The sequence below is a fragment of the Anabrus simplex genome, chromosome 1 (genome assembly GCF_040414725.1).
Source record: "Anabrus simplex isolate iqAnaSimp1 chromosome 1, ASM4041472v1, whole genome shotgun sequence".
In the NCBI taxonomy this organism is placed as follows: Eukaryota; Metazoa; Arthropoda; class Insecta; order Orthoptera; family Tettigoniidae; genus Anabrus; species Anabrus simplex.
The window spans coordinates 1,095,378,010-1,095,402,060 of record NC_090265.1 but is presented as its reverse complement, the minus strand read 5'-3'; the positions used below and the strand labels follow the sequence as shown (position 1 = coordinate 1,095,402,060).

At 38.0% G+C, this 24,051-nt stretch overlaps 1 protein-coding gene across 1 annotated transcript in view; it reads right to left on the bottom strand.

Annotated features, from left to right (window-relative positions):
* The window catches only part of wapl (wings apart-like), a 292,449-nt gene that overhangs the window by 143,615 nt on the left and 124,783 nt on the right, over positions 1–24,051 (bottom strand). Inside the window, exons 5-7 of the mRNA XM_067150459.2 lie at positions 23,276–23,403; positions 15,533–15,653; positions 15,195–15,443 (exon numbers count right to left, since the gene is read on the bottom strand). Coding sequence (XP_067006560.1) covers positions 15,195–15,443; positions 15,533–15,653; positions 23,276–23,403 — 498 coding nt within the window. The remainder of the gene's footprint in view (positions 1–15,194; positions 15,444–15,532; positions 15,654–23,275; positions 23,404–24,051) is intronic.

Below are 24,051 nucleotides of genomic sequence, written 5' to 3'. Positions count from 1 at the left end.
AAAATAAATACACTACACGCTGTTAACAGTAACCAGAGCAGATGTTTAATAATCCGAACTTTCCACTGGACCTACCACTAAACCAATCTATCTAAGGTATAACAAGCTACCGAACAAAACATACCTTTGAACGGGACTATTATGAAAAAGAAAACCGAAGAAATTGCAAGTTTAAAAGGTGCCTTTTACTGCATCAAATAGGCAGCTGGACTGCTTTAAAAGTCAAGCCAGCAATTAGTGGCAAAACCACAAGTTTATGGGCATCAGCAAACTGGAACATGGAAGGAAACAATTTTGCCCTGTGATGTTCCCGACTTTTATATATATATATATATATATATATACCAGGTTATCCTGAAAAAAAAAAATCTCTAGCTTTAAAGGGAAAATCCTGCCATAGGGCAAATTAAGCTAAGTGCTTATGGTATTAGTTGTAGCAAATATGGAAGGAACTAACAACCTACCGCTACTGATTATAGGGAAGTGTATGAAACCACATTGTTTAAAAAAATGTCATAACTATCATGCAAGTAGACCAGCAACAAGTTCCAAGGATGCCAAGTTCCCCATTTAAAGAGTACTTGCAGGCACTTATTGCCAAAATGGAAAGCTGGAACGGGAAGATTCTGGTGTTTATGGACCACTGTCCTGTTCATCCCCAGAGTGGCCCCCCCATTTATGGAACATTAAGGTAGATTGTCTTTCCCACCAAATACTACATTGGTAGTACTGCCCATTGATCAGATCTGCAAGGAAATTCAGGCAGATGAGGAGAATGAAGAAGTTCTCCAAGACAGTTTTGCAGTGAGGCAAACGTCCAGCTCAAACAATTGGGATGGTTTACGGAAGATGCAGCAGCTAGTGGGAAAGCAATGTGGGAAATGGAGAGGTTAATAAAGCAAGAAATCAAGAAACACCACAAACAACCAAACCTGGAAAATTTGTTTTCTAAGTACGGGTCTAGACTTGTGTGTTCAGAAACTTATCAAATGCTTTTTTTCTAATCCTTTAACATTGCAATAACAAATCGAAGGTTTTCGGCGATGCAAGAATGGGAAAGGCTAAGATAGAGAAGGTAATTGGCCGTGACCTTAATTCAGGTATAGCCCCAGCATTTGCTGGTGTAAAAATGGGAAACAACAGGAAAGCATTTACAGGACTCCCAAATGCAGACTCACAACTACACAACTCTACACACGTGGTCAACTCATTTGGTACTTATCTAATGTACTTACTATCTAGCCTTTTATTGTTCTTAATATTTCCAATTGATCTCCTGTGCAGGGCTTTATATACTGTATAATCCCAAGTACCACCCACCCCAGAATAAGACCTACACCCTATATTTTAAAGGACAAATTTTTTTTTAAAAGTTTCACGCAAATTTATTTACAATATTTGCTACAGAATAAGAATGTCACTTCACTACATATGTTTTATGTTTCATGAATATATATAATTTCAGACAGTATTTAATTGTTCTTGAAATAATACCCAATAAATTATTTAAAACACACAGAAGAGGTTATCAATCACAGAATGATAGTCAACACTTCATTCGTCATCAGAGAAGTACCAACTTCGGAGCTTTCACCATCACTCTGACCATCGCTTTGCCATACAACGTTGTCTTCGCTGCCATCCATAGCATTAGAACTACTGCACTTCTGGAAACATTTACAGATGAGGTCACCAGAGATATGATTCCACACCATCTTTACCCACAAACAAAGCAGTTAAACTTCCGGATGGTTAATATGACCAACTGACATCAGTGCATGATTGTCAGTCGCCACCCACTTGGTATACACCTGTTTCAAGGCTGCTTTGAAGAGATTGTTTACACAGACATCTAACAGCTGTAACATATGTCAATCCACCCAGAATGACTTCTAGAACATTTTTTGCGTCCTTGGTTTGCTTCTTCACAGCTTCTGTTGTGTGACCTCGGTAGCTGTCCATAACAAGCAAGCTTTTCCGCCCAAGCAATGCACCAGGGCGACATTGCCAAACATATTTCAGCCAGTCTTCCATTAGTAGACTGTCCATCCAACCGGAGTCCCGAGTTTTAACGAGAACACCAGCAGGTAGATATTCTTTCGAAGTGTCTTTCTGTTATATTATAATCTATAAGTTTCATCTCCGTATTGATTTTATTCACAATATAAAGTCTAAAAGTCTCCACCTTATCAATACATTTATTACACAATACAATTACCAAAACAATGTAATGACTATGTAACATTCCTATGTGATGTTTTTAAACTGCATGTTGTGATCGTCAGCTGAGTATGACCCTCAGAGGGCCGAAACCGGTACTGTGAGTGATAGTATGTAATAAATGTATTGATCTGAGGATCTGAAGGAAATAGGCCTTACAACAGAAGACACCAAAAATAAGATAAAATTGAATACAAAACTCAAGAATACAAACCTCCGCTTTACCCTTACACAAAACAAACCAACAACACGCACATTTTCAACTGAGGAAAGGGCACGAAGATCGGAGCGTCTGAAGAAGTACTGGGAGGACCGCAAAGCCCGAACAATCCCTTCAAAGAGACCTGAACGACGGACTGACTAAAGTGATCCTATGTGGTCATAAAAGAAGAAGAAGAAGAAGAAGAAGAAATGTATTGATAAGGTGGAGACTTTTAGACTTTATATTGTGTCTTTCTGTTCAAGGCAACGTACAGTCGAAGTTTAGTTCTATCAGCAAGTATACATAATAATACTGCATACCTCTTTTCCATTACCACGCGGTCTGAGGGTAACACTTTGACCCCTTAACACTTGCAGTACTGTCCAATGGCATTTCAAAATAGACGGACGTCTGACCTGCATTTCCAATTTGGGAAAGCGGATACGAATTTTTCTTTCTCAACCGAATTATATGGCGCTGGAAGTAAAACAGTATTTCTTCAAAGGCAGTAGGCAATGCAACTAGAATACTAACAGGAAGGCCATGGGAGCTGTGCTGGCATTGGCTGGTGCACATGACGTCACCCTGAGGATAGTGCTACCGCCAGATTCAATGCATCATGTGCTAAAGTGTACAGTTAGCTAAGTGTTTTCTGATTTAATCTTGTTAGATATTTTAATTACACTCCACTTAGACAAGTATCTTTAGAAGACATAACATTTATTGTTTAAAATTAGTACAAATACATAGCGCCTCAAATCTGTAGCTGTAATGATACACATACATCAGCGATTATAAAAATTGAGAAAAATTGCATACTTTGAATGAAGTACTCTAATTAACCCTCTTAGTGCCAGGCCCGGGTGCTCACAGTATGCCAAGAGTGCCAGACAGATTTAGAGAATTTTGCAGGTTCTCACTCTCTGGACTAAATAGTTCACAAATGTTATAACTATGACTTGAAATTTTTATTGAATGTTAAGAAGAATACACACTTACTACTGAACTAAATTAAAACACTAAAATGCCCTTGGGTATTTTGAAAAAAAATATTTTCCAAACAATTTTCAAACACCAAAATTTAAAAATCAGAAACAAAAGAGAAAAAAACAGAAAATTTAACTCGACGATATATATCGATGACTTCTTTGCAATGTCCTATTTCAGATGAATAAACATGTAAAGTTTCACATTTTTATCTTGAGTATTTTAAGAGTTATGTACAGTGGTATCGTTATATACAATTGGCATGGCCAACAATGGGATCGAACCTGGCACATGGGTTGTAGTCAGGGTGACCGGATGGTGATAGATTATCATTGTTCACAAGATGAAAGAATCTCAAGATCAATTGGAATCTGTTTCTTGAGAACATATTTCCAAACCATGGAATATAACGGGAGTTTTTTACCCAATAAGAAAATATGCTCGGCCTTCTAGTTATACCCATTTCCAACAAAACAGCAATGAAAGCCTTCATTTCAATCAATGTAACAGGGTGCCACTGCTGTGCTCTGGCATGTGGTGACAAGACATGCTCATATCTGTTTGTCTCTGTGGTCATGAGGTTCCATAACTGAGCCGTGAAAAATAAAATAAAATAGGTTTGCATCTGACGAAGGGGCATCTCGGGCCAGGAGTATCATAATAATCACGTGAGGGTTGGTATTTTGCATCTTGACCTAAATGAATTTCACGGAAAACATGTAATTTTTGCTGTTGGGTATTGTTACAGCCGTAATCATCAGTAATGTCACTCAGACGGTCATTACCACTTTCAATGTTTACACTCTTGACAATGAGCACGTGGTTGAGTGTTTACAGAAAACTCAACGTTATCACTCCAAATAACACTTTCACTTTCACTTTCCCCTTCGTCACTTGTTGGAGGAGTGAATTCTTTATCCGAGTCTTCATCATCCCCTTCTTTACTAAAAATTATTAAGATATACAGCCAGTTCGTCATCGTTAACAAAAATAACTTCTCTCGCTAGTCGCCATTATACTCGCGTGGCATGGAGATCATACGTCGTAGATGAACATGGACTTCAGAAATTCAATGCATGATCACAAATGAATTTACGCACTATCTAGCGACGTAGTTAAAATCTAATGACAATTCTCTATGAACTGGACACATAAAATGTTACAATCTGATGGCCCAAGCTGTACAAAAACGTATAGAATTGAGCGCTATCCAAACAATGATATATCGTGGTTAGCACTTTACGCGTATATACGAAACAACGAGTTAATAAGCATATAAATGAGGCAAACCCTGAATTCAAAACTTTTTAACTTAACATAAAGGACAATTAACATCCAACTTATAATTATCACAGCTTCAAAAGAAAGAAAAATACAAGTTACACGACATGTAGATTACAGGAAATGCAATAATTTTAAGAAATTTTTGTTATACACCTAAACTTATGTTCTATTGAAGATTAGATATTAACTCCTCTTTAACCCCTCAGCGCTAACCTCTATACGTTGTATAAACCCTCATTTCTTCCGTAGCCGCCGACCTCTATACGTGGTATAGACCCATACATGGTTTCGCATTTACGGCTATAGTGCGAAGAGTTTGAGTTATGGATTTGCAAATTATTTTATTTCCAAGAAGAAACGTTGGGGTTTATCAGTGTTGTGACTGTTGTAAAATAAGAATTGGATCATTAAAATGTAGTTGTTTTTGCAAGGGTAAATATTTGTCAAGTAAGTCTGAGCACTAGTAATCTCTGCTTTTTTTAAAAAGCCTGTTTGCTTCATTCTTTCCCACGTAATAAAATAAAGAAATGATGATCGGAGAAGTTTGCCTTTTCGTGTGATGTTCTTTGCTCTATTTGTACATTGAGAGTGCGAATTATTTATTATATTGTCTTTATTTCTCGGCTTGTAATATTTTCGTAACTCTCCACGAGCGCTCTGTGTAGGCATCAGTTAGTGCTGCTTTCTGCCATACGATACGAGAACCAGTTGTTCATGGTATATATCTCGCTTGAAAGACGATGTCTTGACCTTTTATCTGAAATATGTATCGAGTTGGTTTGTTTCATCATGAATGTTATTCCCCTCATTCAGTTTCGTCCTGCTGCTTTCGGTCTCGCGGCAACTTCATCAGGCCGTGTGAAGCGCCGTGCTCAGCCATAGTTTGCGTGACAGTAATGTGCTTGACATATTGTATAATTCAGATGAAAGTTTAGTCGGAAGTAGTAGTGACAGTATTAGCAGCAGTGATAAATAAATGATGCAGCTGTGGCGGATGCAGTGATAAATGATGAGAGTGACGATGAGGAGGAACCAGCACTTGGAAATTTCGTGTAGGAGACTATTGATAATTATACATGTCAAAGGGAAGTTTTCAACAGTGAATTTGGATTCCTTAATTGCTTAATAATATCCAGACAAGTCACAGGGACAAACGCTGAGCAGTTAGGCCTATCTTATCGGGTTCAGCTGGACGAAGGTTTGTTTACAAAATAAGCTTGCTCGGACGTGGAACGAAATATTCAAGGCCAGCACGCATCAGATAATACAGTTTGAAGGTTGCAGGAAAGACATTTTATCATGAAATTATCACCCAAGGGTGAGAAATACAAACCTCAGAGACGTTGTATCGTGTGTTCAAAACACGCAAAAATGACGTCGGTGTACTGCTGCCAGGAGTGAGACGTGGGTCTCTGTCTCGAAGTGTGCTTCGAACTCTATCACATGAAACTAAATTACTACGGTAATGTGAAACAATTATGTCATTATATGCATTTACATAGTTCTATCATAAGGAATTCACAATTTCGTAAATATCGGGCTACTCTTATACTTGTAGTAACGCTTTAAGTGAATCAATGTATTTCAGTTGCGCGTAGTTGAAATCTCATCCGGTCGCGGGGTAGGAAGCTCCTAAAATGGCTGCGACGCTGAGGGTTTAAATGATGATAATGCTACCCGGGAAGATTCTTCTTCACAGCATTCTTTCGTAAAATGCCCACATATCTTTTTTGGTCCGTCTAGTCCTAACGAAAGTTTTTGTTCTCACCTACAGCGATTTTATTTTGTTGTGAATTTCAGGGAATTATGTGTACCTAAAATCATGTCATCAGATTAATCGTAACACATGACCATCTATATTCATTTTGTCAAATTTGATAACTGCTACCTTCTGTAAGTGCTTAAATGTTTCTGTGATCAACGTGATCAAAAACCTCTATCAGAATTTCAGGTTCACACGAAAAATGCTTGGCCCAATTTTGTAAGGTTAAGCGACAAGGTAAAGTATAATACCAATATAAATGGTCGGTTATTGGATATTATCAATTCTCCAGGTAACTCATTCCTGGATGCCAGCACACCTACCAAGACGCATGGCTAGTGCATAAGGTGAAGGCCACTGCGCACGATACTTGGAGCCACAGGCAGTGCCACTGCACTATGAGAGACTTTGTGTCATTACCAAAGATTGATGTCTGTCTGGCCATCAGATGATATAGATGTTGATTCCCAAGGGGAACCTAAAATATTTTCCATACTTTAAGATTTGATTAGTAAGTACATTAAAATCTTAAATTACTTTCCCATAAGATTTTAATGTACTTACTAATCAAATTGTTTAATCTAAGCTATTTGTAAAGCCAAGCATTTAAAGGATATACATGTCCTGTATATGATAATGTTTTTATAATTCTGCCAAAAGTCAAGAAATAAAGTATCGATTAGGTGGTGTTTTAAATTAATGTGTTTAATAATTTGTTGATTGAATTCATCAATTCGGTCAGGAAGTAGACAGCTTGCAATTACCACTTAGTACGATCACATTGTACCTAGCCCTGAAAATTTTTTTTGCCCTCGCCACAGTTGTGTGATAATGGGAAAAGGTCTTGAATTCCTGAACTTCAAAGGATAAGCTGCACCTTCGGGGAACAAGTCGTTAGCCTCAGGAATGTTCAGTTTTGCTTGTCAGTTAGCAGCGAGATTGCTGAATAACACAGTGAGCCTGTTTCTGCTTGTATTTCAAATTCCATTCAGAAATTAGAAATTGATTTTTTGTTTAGTAGTACAGTGAAGGGTAGTGAATATTAGTCACCTGACAGCCTACATCTGGATTAGGAATATAATCGTGTGAAGTTCATTAGTCAGCCTAGTTGTGGATTTGCAAGAAGTAGTTAAATTCCTTACTGTGTGTTTAGTCATCAGCCTGAAGGCTGGTTGGATCCTCAAGAGTTCCACCATGAGCTGTCATAGATGGCCTAGGCATCACTGAAGAGGCGTACTAGGGAAATGAGGAGTGAAGTAGTTTCCCGTTGCTTTCCTCAGTGAGCCAGAAGTTGCTATTACATATCAGTCTGCCAAGCCCACTGAAATGCATGCACCAACCGACACTATGAGCAACAGTTTCACACCATTCATAGCAGGGACTGGCGGCGTAAGGAATGCCATTACTAGCATCGCTCATACCTCAGCCACTTTCATTTTGTCAGAGCCAAGGATAAGACAGAGACTGTTCAATGAAAGTAACAAAATTGCTCTAGCCCATACCAGAAGACATAGTGCACTGTAAACACTAGGTCCCGCCAGCAAAGGCATAATTCCTTACTAATGAGGACAAAATTAAAATCTATCAGAAAGTGGATTGGCACCCACATCTTTAAGCGTGCAAAGGTGGTGCAAATATTGAAACTTGCACATTCGAGTTTCGACTCGATCATTTGAGTTGGTCGAATCAAAGGAAAGTCTTAAATGTATGACTATTAGGCAGTACCATATGGCTGATAAAGCAGGCATGAGGCAGGTTTTAAAAAACAACTAAGATCGGTGGAAAACGGTAAATAGAAATGTAAACAGACTCTGGGATGGGTTTAAAGCAATTGCTGAGGAATGTGAAAACAGGTTTGTACCTTTAAAGATGGTAAGGAATGGTAAAGATCCATCCTATTATAATAGAGAAATAACGAGACTAAGACAGAGGTGCAGACTGGAAAGAAAGAGTTAGAAAAGGCTGTGGAAGTAAGGAGGAAAATGGAAGGAACTTACTAGGAAACTGAATCTGGCAAAGAAGTCAGCTAAGGATAACAAGATGGCAAGCATAATTGGCAGTCATACAAATTTTAGTGAAAAATGGAAGGGTATGTATAGGTACTTTAAGGCAGAAAGAGGTTCCAAGAAGGACATTCCAGGAATAATTAATGAACAAGGGGAGTGTGTATGTGAGGATCTTCAAAAGGCAGAAGTTTTCAGTCAGCAGTATGTAAAGATTGTTGGTTACAAGGATAATGTCCAGATAGAGGAGGACACTAATGCTAAAGAAGTACTAAAATTTACGTACGATAACAATGACATTTACAATAAGATACAAAAGTTGAAAACTAGAAAAGCAGCTTGAATTGATAAGATTTCTGGGGATATACTAAAGATATAGTACCATATCTGAAGTACTTATTTGATTATTGTTTGCATGAAGGAGCTATACCAAATGAATAGAGAGTTGCTATAGTAGCCCCTGTGTATAAAGGAAAGGGTGATAGACATAAAGCTGAAAATTACAGGCCAGTAAGTTTGGCATGAGTTGCATGTAAGCTTTGGGAAACCATTCTTTCTGATTATATTAGACATGTATGTGAAATTAACTGGTTCGATGGAAGGCAGTTCAGTTTTAGGAAAGGTTATTCCACTGAAGCTTAACTTGTAGGATTCTAGCAAGATACAGCAGATATCTTAGATTCATGAGGACAAATGGACTGTATCGCAATTGACCTGTCTAAAGCAGTTGATCGGGTGGATCATTGGAGACTAGTAGCAAAAATGAGTGCAATTGGACTAGACGAAAGAATGACTGAATAGGTTGCTATATTTCTAGAAAATAGATCTCAGAGAATTAGAGTAGGTGAAGCTTTATCTGACCGTGTAATAATTAAGAGGGGAATTCCTCAAGGCAGTTTTATTGGATCTTAATGTTTTCTTATATATAGAAATGATATGAGTAAAGAAGTGGAATCAGAGGTAAGGCTTTTTGCAGATGATGTTATTCTCTATAAAGTAATAAATAAGTTACAAGATTGTGAGCAACTGCAACGTGATCTCGATAATGCTGTGAGATGCACAGCAGGCAATGGTATGTTGATGAACAGGGTAAAAAGTCAGGTTGTGAGTTTCACAAATAGGAAAAGTCCTCTCAGTTTTAATTACTGTGTTGATGGGGAAGTTCCTTTTGGGGATCATTGTAAGTATCTAGGTGTTAATATAAGGAAAGATTTTCATTGGGGTAATCACATGGGATTGAAATAAAGGGTATAGATCTCTGCACATGGTTATGAGGGTGTTTAGGGGTTGTAGTAAGGATGTAAAGGAGAGGGTACCGGGCGAGTTGGCCGTGCGCGTAGAGGCGCGCGGCTGTGAGCTTGCATCCGGGAGATAGTAGGTTCGAATCCCACTATCGGCAGCCCTGAAGATGGTTTTCCGTGGTTTCCCATTTTCACACCAGGCAAATGCTGGGGCTGTACCTTAATTAAGGCCACGGCCGCTTCCTTCCAACTCCTAGGCCTTTCCTATCCCATCGTCGCCATAAGACCTATCTGTGTCGGTGCGACGTAAAGCCCCTAGCAGAAAAAAAAAAAGGAGAGGGCATATAAGTCTCTGGTAAGATCCCAACTAGAGTATGGTTCCAGTTTATGGGACTCTCAGCAAGATTACCCGATTCAAGAACTGGAAAAAATCCAATGAAAAGCAGCTCGATTTGTTCTGAGTGATTTCCGACAAAAGAGTAGCATGATATAGATTGTTGATTCCCATAGGGAATCTGAAATATTCGTCCCGAATGAGTAAATTTATAATACCAATATAAATGGTATTATAAAAGAGTAGCATTACAAAAATGTTGCAAAGTTTGGGCTGGGAAGAATAAGGAGAAAGAAGACGAGCTGCTCGACTAAGTGGTATGTAATACCAATATAAATGGTCCGTTATTGGACATTATAAATGTTCCAGCTAACACATTCCTGGTTGCCAGTGCTTCGCCCTCGTGTGCCAGGTTGGGCTCATCAGTTGGTACCTAGCACACCTACCAAGACGCTGGCCAGTGCATACCATGGAGGCCACTCATTTGGGACAAATATTTCAGATTCCCTATGGGAATCAACATCTGTGTCATAAGAGGTATGTTCCAAGCTGTCAGCGGAGAAATGAGGTGGAATGACATTAGTAGACTAATAAGTTTGAGTGGCGCCTTTAAAAGTAGGAAAGATCACAACATGAAGATGAAGTTGGAATTCAAGAGGACAAATTGGAGCAAAATTTAAGAAAAGGCTAGGAAACAACAGATATAGAATCTGCCACCTGGGCGACTGCCCAAATGCAGATCGGTATTGATTGCAGTTTTATGCTATCTTTGTAGATTTCACTAAGGCTTTCGATCATAATGAGTAGTAGGATAACCCACTGACAGTTGTTATCAATAACATACTTGCATATAGTGAAATTGAAATTAAAGCTGGATTAGCAAGTTCAAAACCCATAATACAAACAAATGGCGATCCACAAGGTGACCCTGCCAGCCCAATACTCTTCAATATAGCTACTGCTGACATCACTCTGATACTAGACAGTAACACGGTATCAATGTATACATATGCAGACGATACAGTGTTAGGATCACATAGTAGAGAAGATCTACAAAATACTATGGACAGGTTACAAGAGTATGTAGAACAATAGACTGACAAACTCAGCTAAGACAGTACTAATGTTATTCAGAAAAGGTGGACGAAGAGCCACTGAGGAAAAGATACTAACTTATAAAACAAGAAACTTAAAATTTGTAAATACTTGGAAGTACCTAGGAATCACCTTTAAAACAACGGCAACTTCCTTCAGAATACAAGTAAGAGAAAAGGCTGCTGCGGCAATCAAGAGCATATATGAGATAAACGAACCTACCAAGATATCAATAAAAACAGATATGATACTTTTTAACGCAAAAATACTCCCGATAACAACATATGGCCTAGAACTAATTTGGCAAAGGCTAACAGTAGGTGACAAACACAACTGAAAATGTGAAAGCAAAATATTTAAAGACAGTTCTTGGAATCTCCAAAATGACAGCAGCTTCAAGATTAGCATATGAGCCAGCCAACGAGCCATTCATAATAGAAGAGCTCGGAATCAAATTACAACTACCTTCTACCTCTCAAGAACAGGGACTTCTCAAAACTAGACAGGAAAAAAGAAAGATGATTCACCTGGACTCCTTTTTTACAGATGCCATGTTACATAGAAATTGGACAGGTCCGAATAATTGCTTGCACAGCACTCTTATAAGATTAGCAGTACACGGCTTTCATCATAAGATGTGCATACGAACAGGTTTCACGAGCCAAGTGAGCAATGTGTGTATGCCTTGTGCGGGAATTTACGCGAACGTTATCACTTCAACAAGTGTAAATAAAGAACTAAATATCTGCTAGAATATAGTGAAAATTTAGATAAAGCTGATCATACTGATGCATGTCATTTTATGGCCTTTCTTATTAAAACCTTGTCAAGACGTTTCTGCAGAGGACAACAAAGATGAAAATGTTAAGCGAGAAAATGTACTATTAAATATACGAATAAAAACTATCCAACAGGGATATGGAAACAGTAGATAAGATTTTTTCCGATCTGAGTGTATTTTTGTGGCTTGGTTCTTAAAGAACCAATGTAATTTTTTATCGAAATTGAGATATTAACTGATACAAACGCGTTTTATCCTGGCTTGTAACATGTTAAAAGGGCCAATGTCTCTGTTAAGTACTAAACGAACAGTTAACGTTTAATTAAATGAGCCCTTGCAAATGATGTTAGATTACCAATAAAGATTAGAGACCTGGCAATTTTAAAGAATACGATAGAAAAGATTAGCGTTTAATAAGGTGACTACCACAAAGAAAGTATAAAGTTGTTTATTGTTGAAAAAAATAATTGGAAAACTATAAGCAAAACTTCAAATGTTCATAGCTCAAAAACAGGTTTTTTGACATTGGCCTTTTTAGAACCAAGCCACAGATTTTACGTTGTGTATCCACGGGTAGAGTGAAAACTATATCTACCATTTCTAATGATGAAAGGAAAGTATTAACAGGTGTGAAAAACACGAGAGAACAAACACGAAAACTTTTTCTGATGGGACTTGTAAAGTAAGTGCACTGAAAGGTGTGAAAAGCACCAAACAACGAATATGAAAACATGCACAGGGGCCAATAAAAATAACCAAGTATTATTACAGATCACACCCTTTCTAAAAGAAATGTTAGTAGAAGCCTTTTATTTCGGAGCAGTGGGTTATTAGTTATTAAACACTATTTTTAGGACGCACTCTTAGACAACGAACTGGAAGTTATACTCGACCATATGCGACCGGGAGGAATCAGAAGGCATGACTGACAGCCATTCTGAAAAACTTCCACGTCGAATGATTGAGTCGAAACTCGAAGTTGCAACGACCAGTCAACTTTCTGAAAGATTTAAATTTTTTCTTCATTAGTAAGGAATTTCACAACCTTTTCTGCATCCATAAGTACGCCATCACAAGACAAATATGCACCACGCTAGTCAATTTCACGCAATTATGTTCCTAATCCAGATATAGGCTACTGTATCACGCGACAAAACTTCACCGTACCACTCAACACGAAATACATTTCTCACTTCTGAATGGAATGCGAAATACAAGCACAAATACACTCACTGTGTTATGCAGCAATCTTGCAGTTTATCCTGTCAAGTCCAGAAATTCAAGGTCTTTTTCCATAATCATGCAACTGTGACGACGGATCTTACCCGAGTTGAAAATCACATTTGTTTCACAAAGGATGTCAAATAACATTTCCAGGCCTTGGAAAAAGATGATCGTCCTAAGCAGTACAGCGAAAATTTGTGACGCGATAAGCACAGTATTTTTATGTAGATTTAATGCAAGAATCAGGACTTCGAATTTACGAAGTGCTACACGGAGAAACATGTTAACGAGGAATGCACTCACGAGGTTTCACTGTATATATAAAATCCCTAATTTTGTCAGTCATTCACAAGAAGATTGAGAAAACGAGAAAGTTTGAACAGCTAAAATTGGTACCAATTATAGATTATTATGTCTTCTTTATGGTGGGGGAGAAAAAAAATGAAACTCTCGCGAGCACAATTTTGTACTTAAAAAAAAAAATTATGTTTCTATCAGCGAAGTTATTGTCTCATTCGCCATGATGCCTTAGGTACACAGGTATATCTATCGGCATGAAGTCGAACTACATACGTCATGACTTCTGTTGCCTTCCACAGATACTGTATATGGAGAAAACTGGAACGTTCAAGAGAAACTGGTACCAGGTATGGGCTACACGAATAATGTAATGAAGACCATACTACTTGAACTATTTAGTGAAAAGTGCTTTCAGTGAAAAGAATGAATCATTTTCTGCCATTTCTCTCTGTCGATAAGCACGACACAACAGCCCATCTGGTGACCATGGTCGTTAACGTATCAAGTTCATATAGTCTGACACCGTGGTTAAGTCAGTTTGAGTTCCGTTTGTTGAAAATATAGTTATCATCAGAAAGCTGGCTGGTGTGGTAAGGAAGGTGTGGTACACAATTTCTAATCACTAGAATGCGTGCCAAAAGTGTGGTTTAAATTCCATATCTCTCCGTAGTGCTCATATGAAGGTATGGCACATGACGCTGTTGATGGCAATTCGTTTCGGACAAGTAGTGTGTAGCTTTCTTAAGAGTACGCAGATCCATAGACGTCAAGTTCAACTCCGAGCTACAACTGCGCTCATTATGGTTTTTAAGGAAATGCTATACCTGTTTTGATTCCATTTGAAAGCCGTATAAAACCTGAAGAGTGTAACATTTATTCATAAGATTTATTATTAGTCCATCTAGAATTTCCGATTACTTTATACCGTAGATATTAATTTTGAATGTTGAAACGCAGGCTTATGTACTACTGTGTGTGTAATCTTCCTCTTTATATCTGTCCTACAAAACAAAGCCACCCACCACCCTGTTGTCGATTCCTGTCATGGAAATATTTTTTATTATTTATCTTCCTACAACACTTTCAGGCTGCCACAAGGACAAAGGGTACCATAACCAACAGATCTTATTTTAAGTTACATGGAAACATGGTAGATTCAAGGTGGTTTCTGAAGATGGCTATCGACCCCTTTTAATGCAGCAGTCACAACTGGGAGAAAGTCGGTATTTAGTCCAAATCTTTTGCAGAAGTCCATGAGTAGCCGGGGAATGATCCCTCAAGCAACAGTCATGAGGCCAGTGATGTTTATGGATTCAAGCTTGTATTTGTCTTTGTAGTATGGTACTGTGATTTCACAGATTCGTCTTTTGTTCAAGGTCAACCTTTTGAACTTGGTCTTCATTTGTCTCAAACCAGGACAGAACATATGGCTGATATTTACAGTAATCCTGATTGTTTCTCTCCATCAACTGCACGTCAATCTCTCCAATGTTACCATGCTAGAAGAGAAGGACTTTTAGCTGACTCTGATTTAAAGCAAAACCACTAATTTACTTTAGTAACATGAAGATATAAAATACAAAATTTATCCCGAGAAAGGAAAAAACTGATTCAAGATAACTGGGGATGAAATTTGCACCAAACCAGCAACATACATTCCCACATTGAAATTTCGGGCATCCTTGTTTCCTCCTCAAAATTACCCTTGAGGAAGAATGTTCAAACATGCACTGCTTTCCCAAGTTAGATACATAATCTTACAGTGATATTATCGAGGTTGAGGTGCTTGGCATGACCTTGGCTCTGAATCTCGGCACAGAGCTCACGCACTTTCTGCTTGTTCTTATGCAGCTGCACACTGCTCATTCCACAGTCGTCCAGAGCATTACGATGACTTGCATCCGACTCCAAGAGGTTCAACATCAACTCCAGGCTTTCCCGATCTAAGTCCATGTTAAGTCGATCCTGACTTAGAACGAACATTACAGTAGCAGTGCAGAGGCCCAAACTCTGAAATTACAAATCATTACTGGTTATATATGAATTCAGATTAAACTAGAATTAGATCTTCCATTCTAAAATAGCCCAGAGCTACATACCTGGTCCTTAGTGGCATCATGTAAGGCACGGAAAAACTTGGCAACCGTTCCATGTGCACGTACGTGCATCCTGAAGGCAGGTGCCATGCATTTAGATGCTAGAGTTATGGCAGAGAGACATCTGAAACAAATTTAAGACAAAGTGAAACACTTAGGCTCTAATAGTCCACACCAAAGTAATGGAGAATCTGGGAAATGAGGAAAGTGACACTGCAGTCATTAGCCAAACGTAAGTGGAAAATTACTGATATTCTACAACTTTTCTCTATCCACATAGGATATTCTCTGATCCCAGGTAAATGAGTACACCTATAATGATAAGCTAAGTAAAAAGGTTACAAAAGGCGAGATAAAGCTTGAAAAGTAATTAACATTTCTCAAGTTATGCTAAAGAAGAAGGAAAAAACACAGCGTGGGCTGTGACGTGTTTGCAGTGAGAGAAATGAGAGACTGTTGGTTTGGCAGGAGTGCAGTGGTGGTGTGCAAACAATTATCAGGCAATCGTCTGGGAAATAGGATATGAAACACAGTTTTGGCGGTGATATGTCTGGCAAATGTGAGTCAAGGTTACTGTCTCTCTATCTCTTCCGGGCTAGCATATCGCAGATGCATTCTAGATTGACGTGCCTTGACAAAGCGCGCAAAGTCAGGTTTGGTGATGACATCAAAGATGAAGTCGCCGTGGTGTACTAGGGCAGATCTCTTAGTCCACACTGACATATGGCAGAATGCTAGGAAGCTGTGTATGTATGGGAAGAGAGCCTGACAATGTACTGCGGAACTGTCCAGGGATGCATGTCGAAGTTGACCTCTGTGGTCTTCAGCAAGTCATATATTGCCAAACTTTTTTTTTTTAACAAGCTAAATCTGTGATTTGAATTTCAAAATGGTCAATTCTGACCTCTCATGTGAGGTATCGTTCAAAACCTGTCTCCGAGCCAGACCTGACGATATCATAACGGTTGCTCTGTGACCCTTAGGGACAAGTTATACAGGATAGAAAATTTGAGAATTTAATCTTCTTTTCGTCGACTTCTGAAGGTAAATTTTGACCCATGATGTGCATATCAATGAGTAGAGATTTTTTCGTCTGACGTAATGGTACTATTGTGGTAGACTTACGACAATAGGACAGTTGTATGAAGTCACTGTGTGTGTTCGTTACTTCTGTTTGTTGGTTATTGTATTAGTTAGTCTCTTTGTTTAAGCACAAACTGACGTCGAAACTGCTCCGATCGGACAAGTCATTTGCTTGCTGCTGTGGTTTGAAGAGAACAGAACCATTCGATATCAAGAGTTTTGGTGCGTAACTCCCCCGGGTCTGATGACGTCAGTGCAATAAGATTATCTGTGAAGCATGTAGTCCAAGGGCCGACCTATATAAATGAACATACTGCTTATACTTGAAGAGTAATTGCCATGGACCAGAGAACTAAATTTTGTGACACTCGCTTTTTGAATAAGAGTAGCTGAGATTCAACTCACGTCCAAAAGAAAAAGAAGAATCTGTCATGAAAATCCCTACAAAATCAAACATTTTGCAACACATACAAATATACTGCAGGTTTAAATGGTATCCTGCTTTATAAAGTAGCATAAAGCCGGTGTAGGACGAAGGTTGAAAGAAGAATGACAAACACAGAAGTTTATAAAAAAAAGAGCTATTAAGATATGGTAAAGGATTTCTTTTCACTATCAAGAATCAAAGAGAGCAGAAAATTTGTTTACAATTTACAGCATTTATTAGTTTACATTTTTATGCAGAGTACCACATCCTCTTTCCAGTCATTCGACCAGGTCAAGAATGGAATGAATGAAGCCCCAATCTAGCGGTGAGAATAGGAATTGTTTCGGCTGCCAAAACCTGACACACTCCTCTGGGGTAATGAGTAATGACTGCCAGATGAAATGACGTGATATTGGAGTGTGTTGCTGAAATGAAAAATGACAGGGAAAACTGGAGTACCCAGAGAAAAACCTGTCCCGTCTCTGCTTTGTCCAGCACAAGACTCGCATAGACTGACCGGAATTTGAACCATGGAGCCCAGCTGTGAGCGGCCGGCGCGCTGCCGCCCGAGCCACGGAGGCTAGTCATCAGATCTAAAGAACCAAGAAATTATTTCCAGTTTTATATAAGACACAAAATTTCCGAATGTGTGGTACAGTGTATGCTTGCAATAATAAAAAAACCTCTTACAATATTAACCACTTGACGCCAACCTCCGTATGTGGTACAGACTACCTTTTCTTCCTATGCTGCCGACCTCCACGACCTGTGCAGGCTTAACTTTATTTTGTTCTAGCTTGTAAAGATTAAAGTTGTCAAGATGGAAATGGTATATCTCTGCCTTGCTTGCATGTAAGAATCAGACCAAATCAGTTTCTTTTTTTCTTTCTAAAGAGTTTGAAATAATCTGACCTCTTTCTGCTTGAAAGCACATAGGCTTAAATTTCTGCTGCATTCTAGTAGATGTATGTTTCATTACAGGATGTTTCCTTATGTAGACTGATAGTATACATTGTCATCTTTTCTCTGATTTGAACGGTTACATCATAATGGTTCATGTCATTTGTCTGTTGTCTGACTCACTGGCTGAATTGTTAGTGTTGAGGTCTTCGATTCAGAGTGTCCAGGGAAGATTCCCGGCCGGGTCAGGCATTTTAATCCCATCTGATTCATTTTTCTGGGTCGGTGAGTGAGTGTTTGTGTTTGTCCCAACACTTTCCTCTTCATATTCAGAAAACGCACTGCTGTGCCAACCATCACAGAAACACGGAATATCGATTACATCCCTCCATATAGCATTGGCATCAGGAAGGGTATCTGGCCATAAAACGGGGCCAAATCCACCTGTGCACCACAGCTCGCGGGTGCGAGCCCACAGATGTGGGAAAAGCCACAAAAAAGAATAATACTGTAATTTAGTTATTAATTCCATATTTAACTTGTTGTACACTAATTTTTAACAGTACGAGTATGATAGCAGTGAGAAATAGTAGACAAAGTCCATGCATCTATATCTGTCTCATTCTCCCTCACCAGGATTACTTGATTCGAGAACTGGAAAAAAAAATCCAGAGAATAGCAGCTCTATTTGTTCTGGATGATTTCCGACAAAGTAGTGTTACGCAAATGTTGCAAAGTTTGGGCTGGTAACACTTGGGGGAAAGGAGACGAGCTGCTTGACTAAGTGGTATGTATTTACAACTCCTGTTTTTATTATCCACTCAATTCAATACATAGTATGTTTGTATGTATGTATGTATGTATGTATTTATGTATGTATTGTAAATCGTCGTTGCCGGGACAAAACCCCTCCTATGTGATAATATTTTTGGAGATATACTGACCCGCAGCACATACATTATGAAGAGCGAGAATGCCTTAACAATATTCACACAATATTGCACCTTAGATGACAGAACCTTACCGGCAAAAGTTCTAAGCTAAAATATTTCACATAGGAGTTTTGTCCCGGCAGGGACGAAATACCGTATTTACGCGAATAATCCCCGCACCCTAACTTTAGGTAGGCTTATTTTGAAAAAAAATGCCAACATTGACGCAAATAAAACCCGCACCCCAAATTTTTTTTAAATGCGCGGGTATTATTCGCGTAAATACGGTACTAGTAGTAAGTTCAATACGGGTAAAAACATTAAATTGGTTTTATGCAATAAGTGGTATGTTCCGAGCTGCCCATGGAGAGATTGCATATAATGACATTAGTAGACAAATAAGTTTGAGTGTTGTTTTTTTTTTTTTTATATACATAGGAAAGATCACAGTATGAAGATAAAGTTAGAATTCAAGAGAACAAATTGGGGCAAATATTCGTTTATAAGTAGGGGAGTTAGGGACTGGAATGATTTACCAATGGAGATGTTCAATAAATTCCAAAATTCTTTGCAATCATTTAAGAAAAGGCTAAGAAAACAACAGATAGGGTATCAGCCACCTGGGCAACTGCCCTAAATGCAGATCAATGTTAACTGATATTGATCGGCTGATATGACTGGTGCAGATCTGTTTTCTTCCACTCAAGTGCCATCTGACTTATCGGGTAGTTAAAAATTTTATTTCTAACCAGGACTAGATTGCAAGTTTGTGCTGGGGAGGAGGTGTTTCTTGTACAAGATGTAAACCAGTATGATCAGCATCTTATATGCTCCTTATTCTAAGCTTGTAACACACTTGCTTCCGAAGATAACTCATAGGCATTAAGATTGCTGAAGGTGCCTCCAGTATCCTCTTCACCACTATCTTCATCTGCATCTTTTAAGGGTGCTTTTAGGGCCTGTACTACGACTGTCAGGTAAACGGCCAGATACGTAGGCTGCAGTTTTGCACACTAGAAGTTAAATATTTACTTGCGTACTACCAATGGATTTTAACGACGGTATTGTAATGCGGAAGATGTAGTAACATTTTTATTTGGTTGATAATAAGGTTACTGAAAATATAGTGATATTTAGCGTGGTGGTATACGTGTTCCCTGGTGTTTTCGTTTATTTAGCTCTATTCCTTTTGAAATTGTATTACTAGAATCCAATATCAGAATCTTATTAAGCTATAACGTGGAAGTTCAGGTCAAAAACAGAATTAGGACTGAAATATACACATATGAAGGAATGTTAAAATTAATTAACTGTATAACGAAACTGAAAATGTTATAGAAAATAAAAAGACTGAAAATGAAACCTGGACACTAAAGTTAATTTTCAGGTTATGTATAATTTTTTGTCTAGTACTATTTACGAGGATGCGCGTTACGGCAAAAGTAAAGTTTATATTCGTAATTATTGCCACTGATGCAGCGTAGGATCATTAATTTTATTATTAATACAATTTATTGTTTGCTCATTGAATAAGTAGTTAGTTCCTTTCTTTTCAATACAATGCGAGAATAGTAACTGGCAAGCATTTATCTCACATTAGCGTAAATATTTCAGTAGCAAGTTGTTATGGGATGACATGATTCCAAATCCAGTGAAACAGATGATTAACAGCTATTTCATATCAATACTGGACTATGGTATTGAAGCGTGCACCCTCACAAAAGAGATTCATCAAGACTGCAAGCATCAGAGATGAAATTTCTTAGATGCACCATCCAGAAGACCAAGATCGACAAGTGAAGAAATGAGGAGGCTCAAACTTCGTGCTAAGATGTACGATCGTAACAGCAGAATGGATCTTATAGAATAGATTTGTTATTACAGGTGTTGATCTGGGGTGATCTTGATCCGAGACAGAACCTCGGGTGACAAGTTGGTGGTAGTAATGTTGAAGAGCAACTCTAGTGCCTTATACAATTACGCAGCTGACATTTCTTTGAAGAACTACCTTGTATCAAGAACCTTGGTTGCTTTCATATCAGCCTATTAACACCAAATTTGGCTACAATACTTACAGACATATAGTTAAATCAAACCTGTTTTAAACTTAATTATTTTATAATACAGGGTGTAACTAAATATGTGGAACAACTCCTGGGATTCAATAGAGGACCTGACAACAAGCAGAACAGGTCTTATAAACATATGGTTTATTTGCTTTTCTTTTCGTGTTACATGCATTGTTTGCGGTGTCCATAACACAGACCACTTCACTATGCAGGTCGGTCATTTGTGTAGGACACACAGGCCACTTGTACGTTTCATCCCTATTCAAGTCCGTGTGCATTTGTTTTGCATTCAAAGACACGTGATGTCAGTTGCTTAGCGAAGTAAACACTTCCATACAGGTTTGTTGGAAACTTTCCAGTGGATTTAATCCAGCACATGTGATTCATGCATGATGGAGCACCGCCCCATTTTGTTCTTGCTACTAAAGCAATTTTACATCAGCAATTCCCAAACAAATGGATAGGGCGTCAGGGACTGACACCATGGCCTGCTCGTTCTCTCAATCTCATTCCAATAGACTTCTACTTATGGGGTCATTTGAAGGCCATTATGTATGCCACACCTATTCATAACGTGGAAATGCAGTGTCAGCGAATAGAGCAAGGGTGTCAGCAGATACGACAGATGCCTGGAATATGGGAATGAGTGAGACAGTCAATGATGTGGCACGTGGACACCTGCATTACAGCCCGTGGTAACCATTTTGAGCACCTTGTATAAAGAACTGTAAGTAGTAAATTACACTTTATCAACATAAATGGCCAACCTGCATAGTGAAGTGGTCTGTGTTACGTACACCACAAACAATGCCTGTAACACGGAAACGAAAGCAAATAAACCATATGTTTACAGGACATGTTCTGCTTGTTGTCAGGTTTTCTATCGAATCCCCGGAGCTTTCCCACATATTTAGTTACACCCTATATAAGGAATTCCCTGTCATTTGTATACACCATATTACTAGTGATTGATAGACAAAATAAGTCATATTTTATTTATAAAAGGATATGAGAATATTTTAATCATTCATTTCATTCATTCTGGATTTAAGTTTGTCAAGTTCGAACCGAGTGCTTTATACAATTACGCAGCTTATATTTCATTGAGGAACTACCTTCTATCAAGAATCTTGGTTGCTTTCATATTAGCCTATTAATACTAAATAAGTCTACAACACCTACAAAATTATAATTGAACCAAGCTGTTTAATGAACACAATGTCATTTGTACATGCTACTAATGATTGATAAAAACTGAAAATAAGTTATATTTTATCACAAAATGTATATTTCAAATCAATCACTCAAATTTTAGTCTTCAATTTCTTTTTAATTATATAATTGTTAAGGTGTAAACCTGAAAATGTAAATGCTCAATGACTATCACGTAACACTTGTAAATAACATTTTTCAGTTTTTACATGGATATCCATTTTAAGTATAATAATAATAATAATAATAATAATAATAATAATAATAATAATAATAATAATAATAATAATAATAATAATAATTTTGTGTGGCTATTTCTAGCCGAGTGCAGTCCTTATCAGGCAGACCCTCCGATAAGTGTGAGCGGCATTTGCCATGTGTAGGTAAATGCGTGTTATTGCGGTGGAGGATAGTATTATGTGTGGTGTGCGAGTTGCAGGGATGTTGGGGACAGCACAAACACCCAACCCCCGACCAGTGGAATTAACCAATGAAGGTTAAAATCTCCGACCCGGCCAGGAATCGAACCTGGGACCCTCTGAACTGAAGGCCAGTATGCTGACCATTCAGGCAACGAGTCGGATCCATTATAAGTTATTAGTATATATTAAATATAAGAGTCGCATGTTTAATGTAATTTTGAATGTCTTTGTAGAAATTCCCTAGGCTGATGATGGCAATCACTTTGCTAAAACCGGTACCAGGAACATGTGATGGCTGAATAATCTCTCACATAATTTAATATTCAATAGTTGAATCCAAATATCTTGTTTCATTACTTCGTGAATCTCAATTCAATACAGACCATAAAAATGAAACTTTTGACGTTAAATACACTCGTACTTCGGGGATACGAAGGTAAAATAATTAGACTCGGGGGTACGCCAACAAAAAAAGTTTGAATACCACTGCTCTAGCCCATACAAGAAAACATGGTACACTGTAAACACTACGTCTCGCTACCAAAAGCATTTTTGTGATCCTATCAGATGACACATGCTCTAGCTACAAAAACAGTACTACAATTCAAACTTGTTGCACAGAGATTCATACTTTTTATTAACTAATGATTCCAGTTACATACTTTCACATATTTCCTAAACAGCTTACACATACATCATACCTTGTTCCTATTGGGTTGTTGTCTTGGAGTGCATCCAAAATGTATTCCACATCATCATTGAATTCCTGGAATTCTCCCGATTCATTTATCTGATGGGCCTTCTTTACATTCCGAACAACTGTGTAGAACTGAAATTCCAAATGAAGCATATGAGAAATATAATACTAATGATAAAAGAAAACGGACATTGTTTATCAAATGAGTAACATTACAAGGAAACTCACATTTGTGTAAATTACGAACAATGTAAGCTATCATTTAAAGTTAAAAACTTCATGATTGTTCCGTATTGAATAGAGAAATAAGAAGATGTACAATATTATAGGGAAGGATCCACCTTTCAATACTCCGTAGTAAGTTGAACTAAAAAGTAGTTACAACCTGTTTATTGGGACCGGTTTCAACACATTTCAAGTGTCATCATCAGATCTTAAAACAACTAATATATTGAACACAGGCAAAAAATTAACATTGTATCATATCGTAGCAATTCAGTTAATGTTCAAAACACAATCACAGTCAAGAGAGTAAACAGAACATCACTATCTTGTGCCGAAAACAAATATAGTTGAAGTTCATAAGCAGATCAAGTATGCACTTATGTAAAGTCGTTGCTAGGCAGGTCTTGTAGGCATTTGTTTCTCCGGCCGAAGAGTAAAAGGTGACGTGAATGAAGTCTTAGGAAAACAGTGTAGGATTTAATTTCGTCAAATTCAAAGTGGATATATAGGTTTTAAAATAATTTAAAACGTTAAAAAAGAATAAAGCCAAATAAA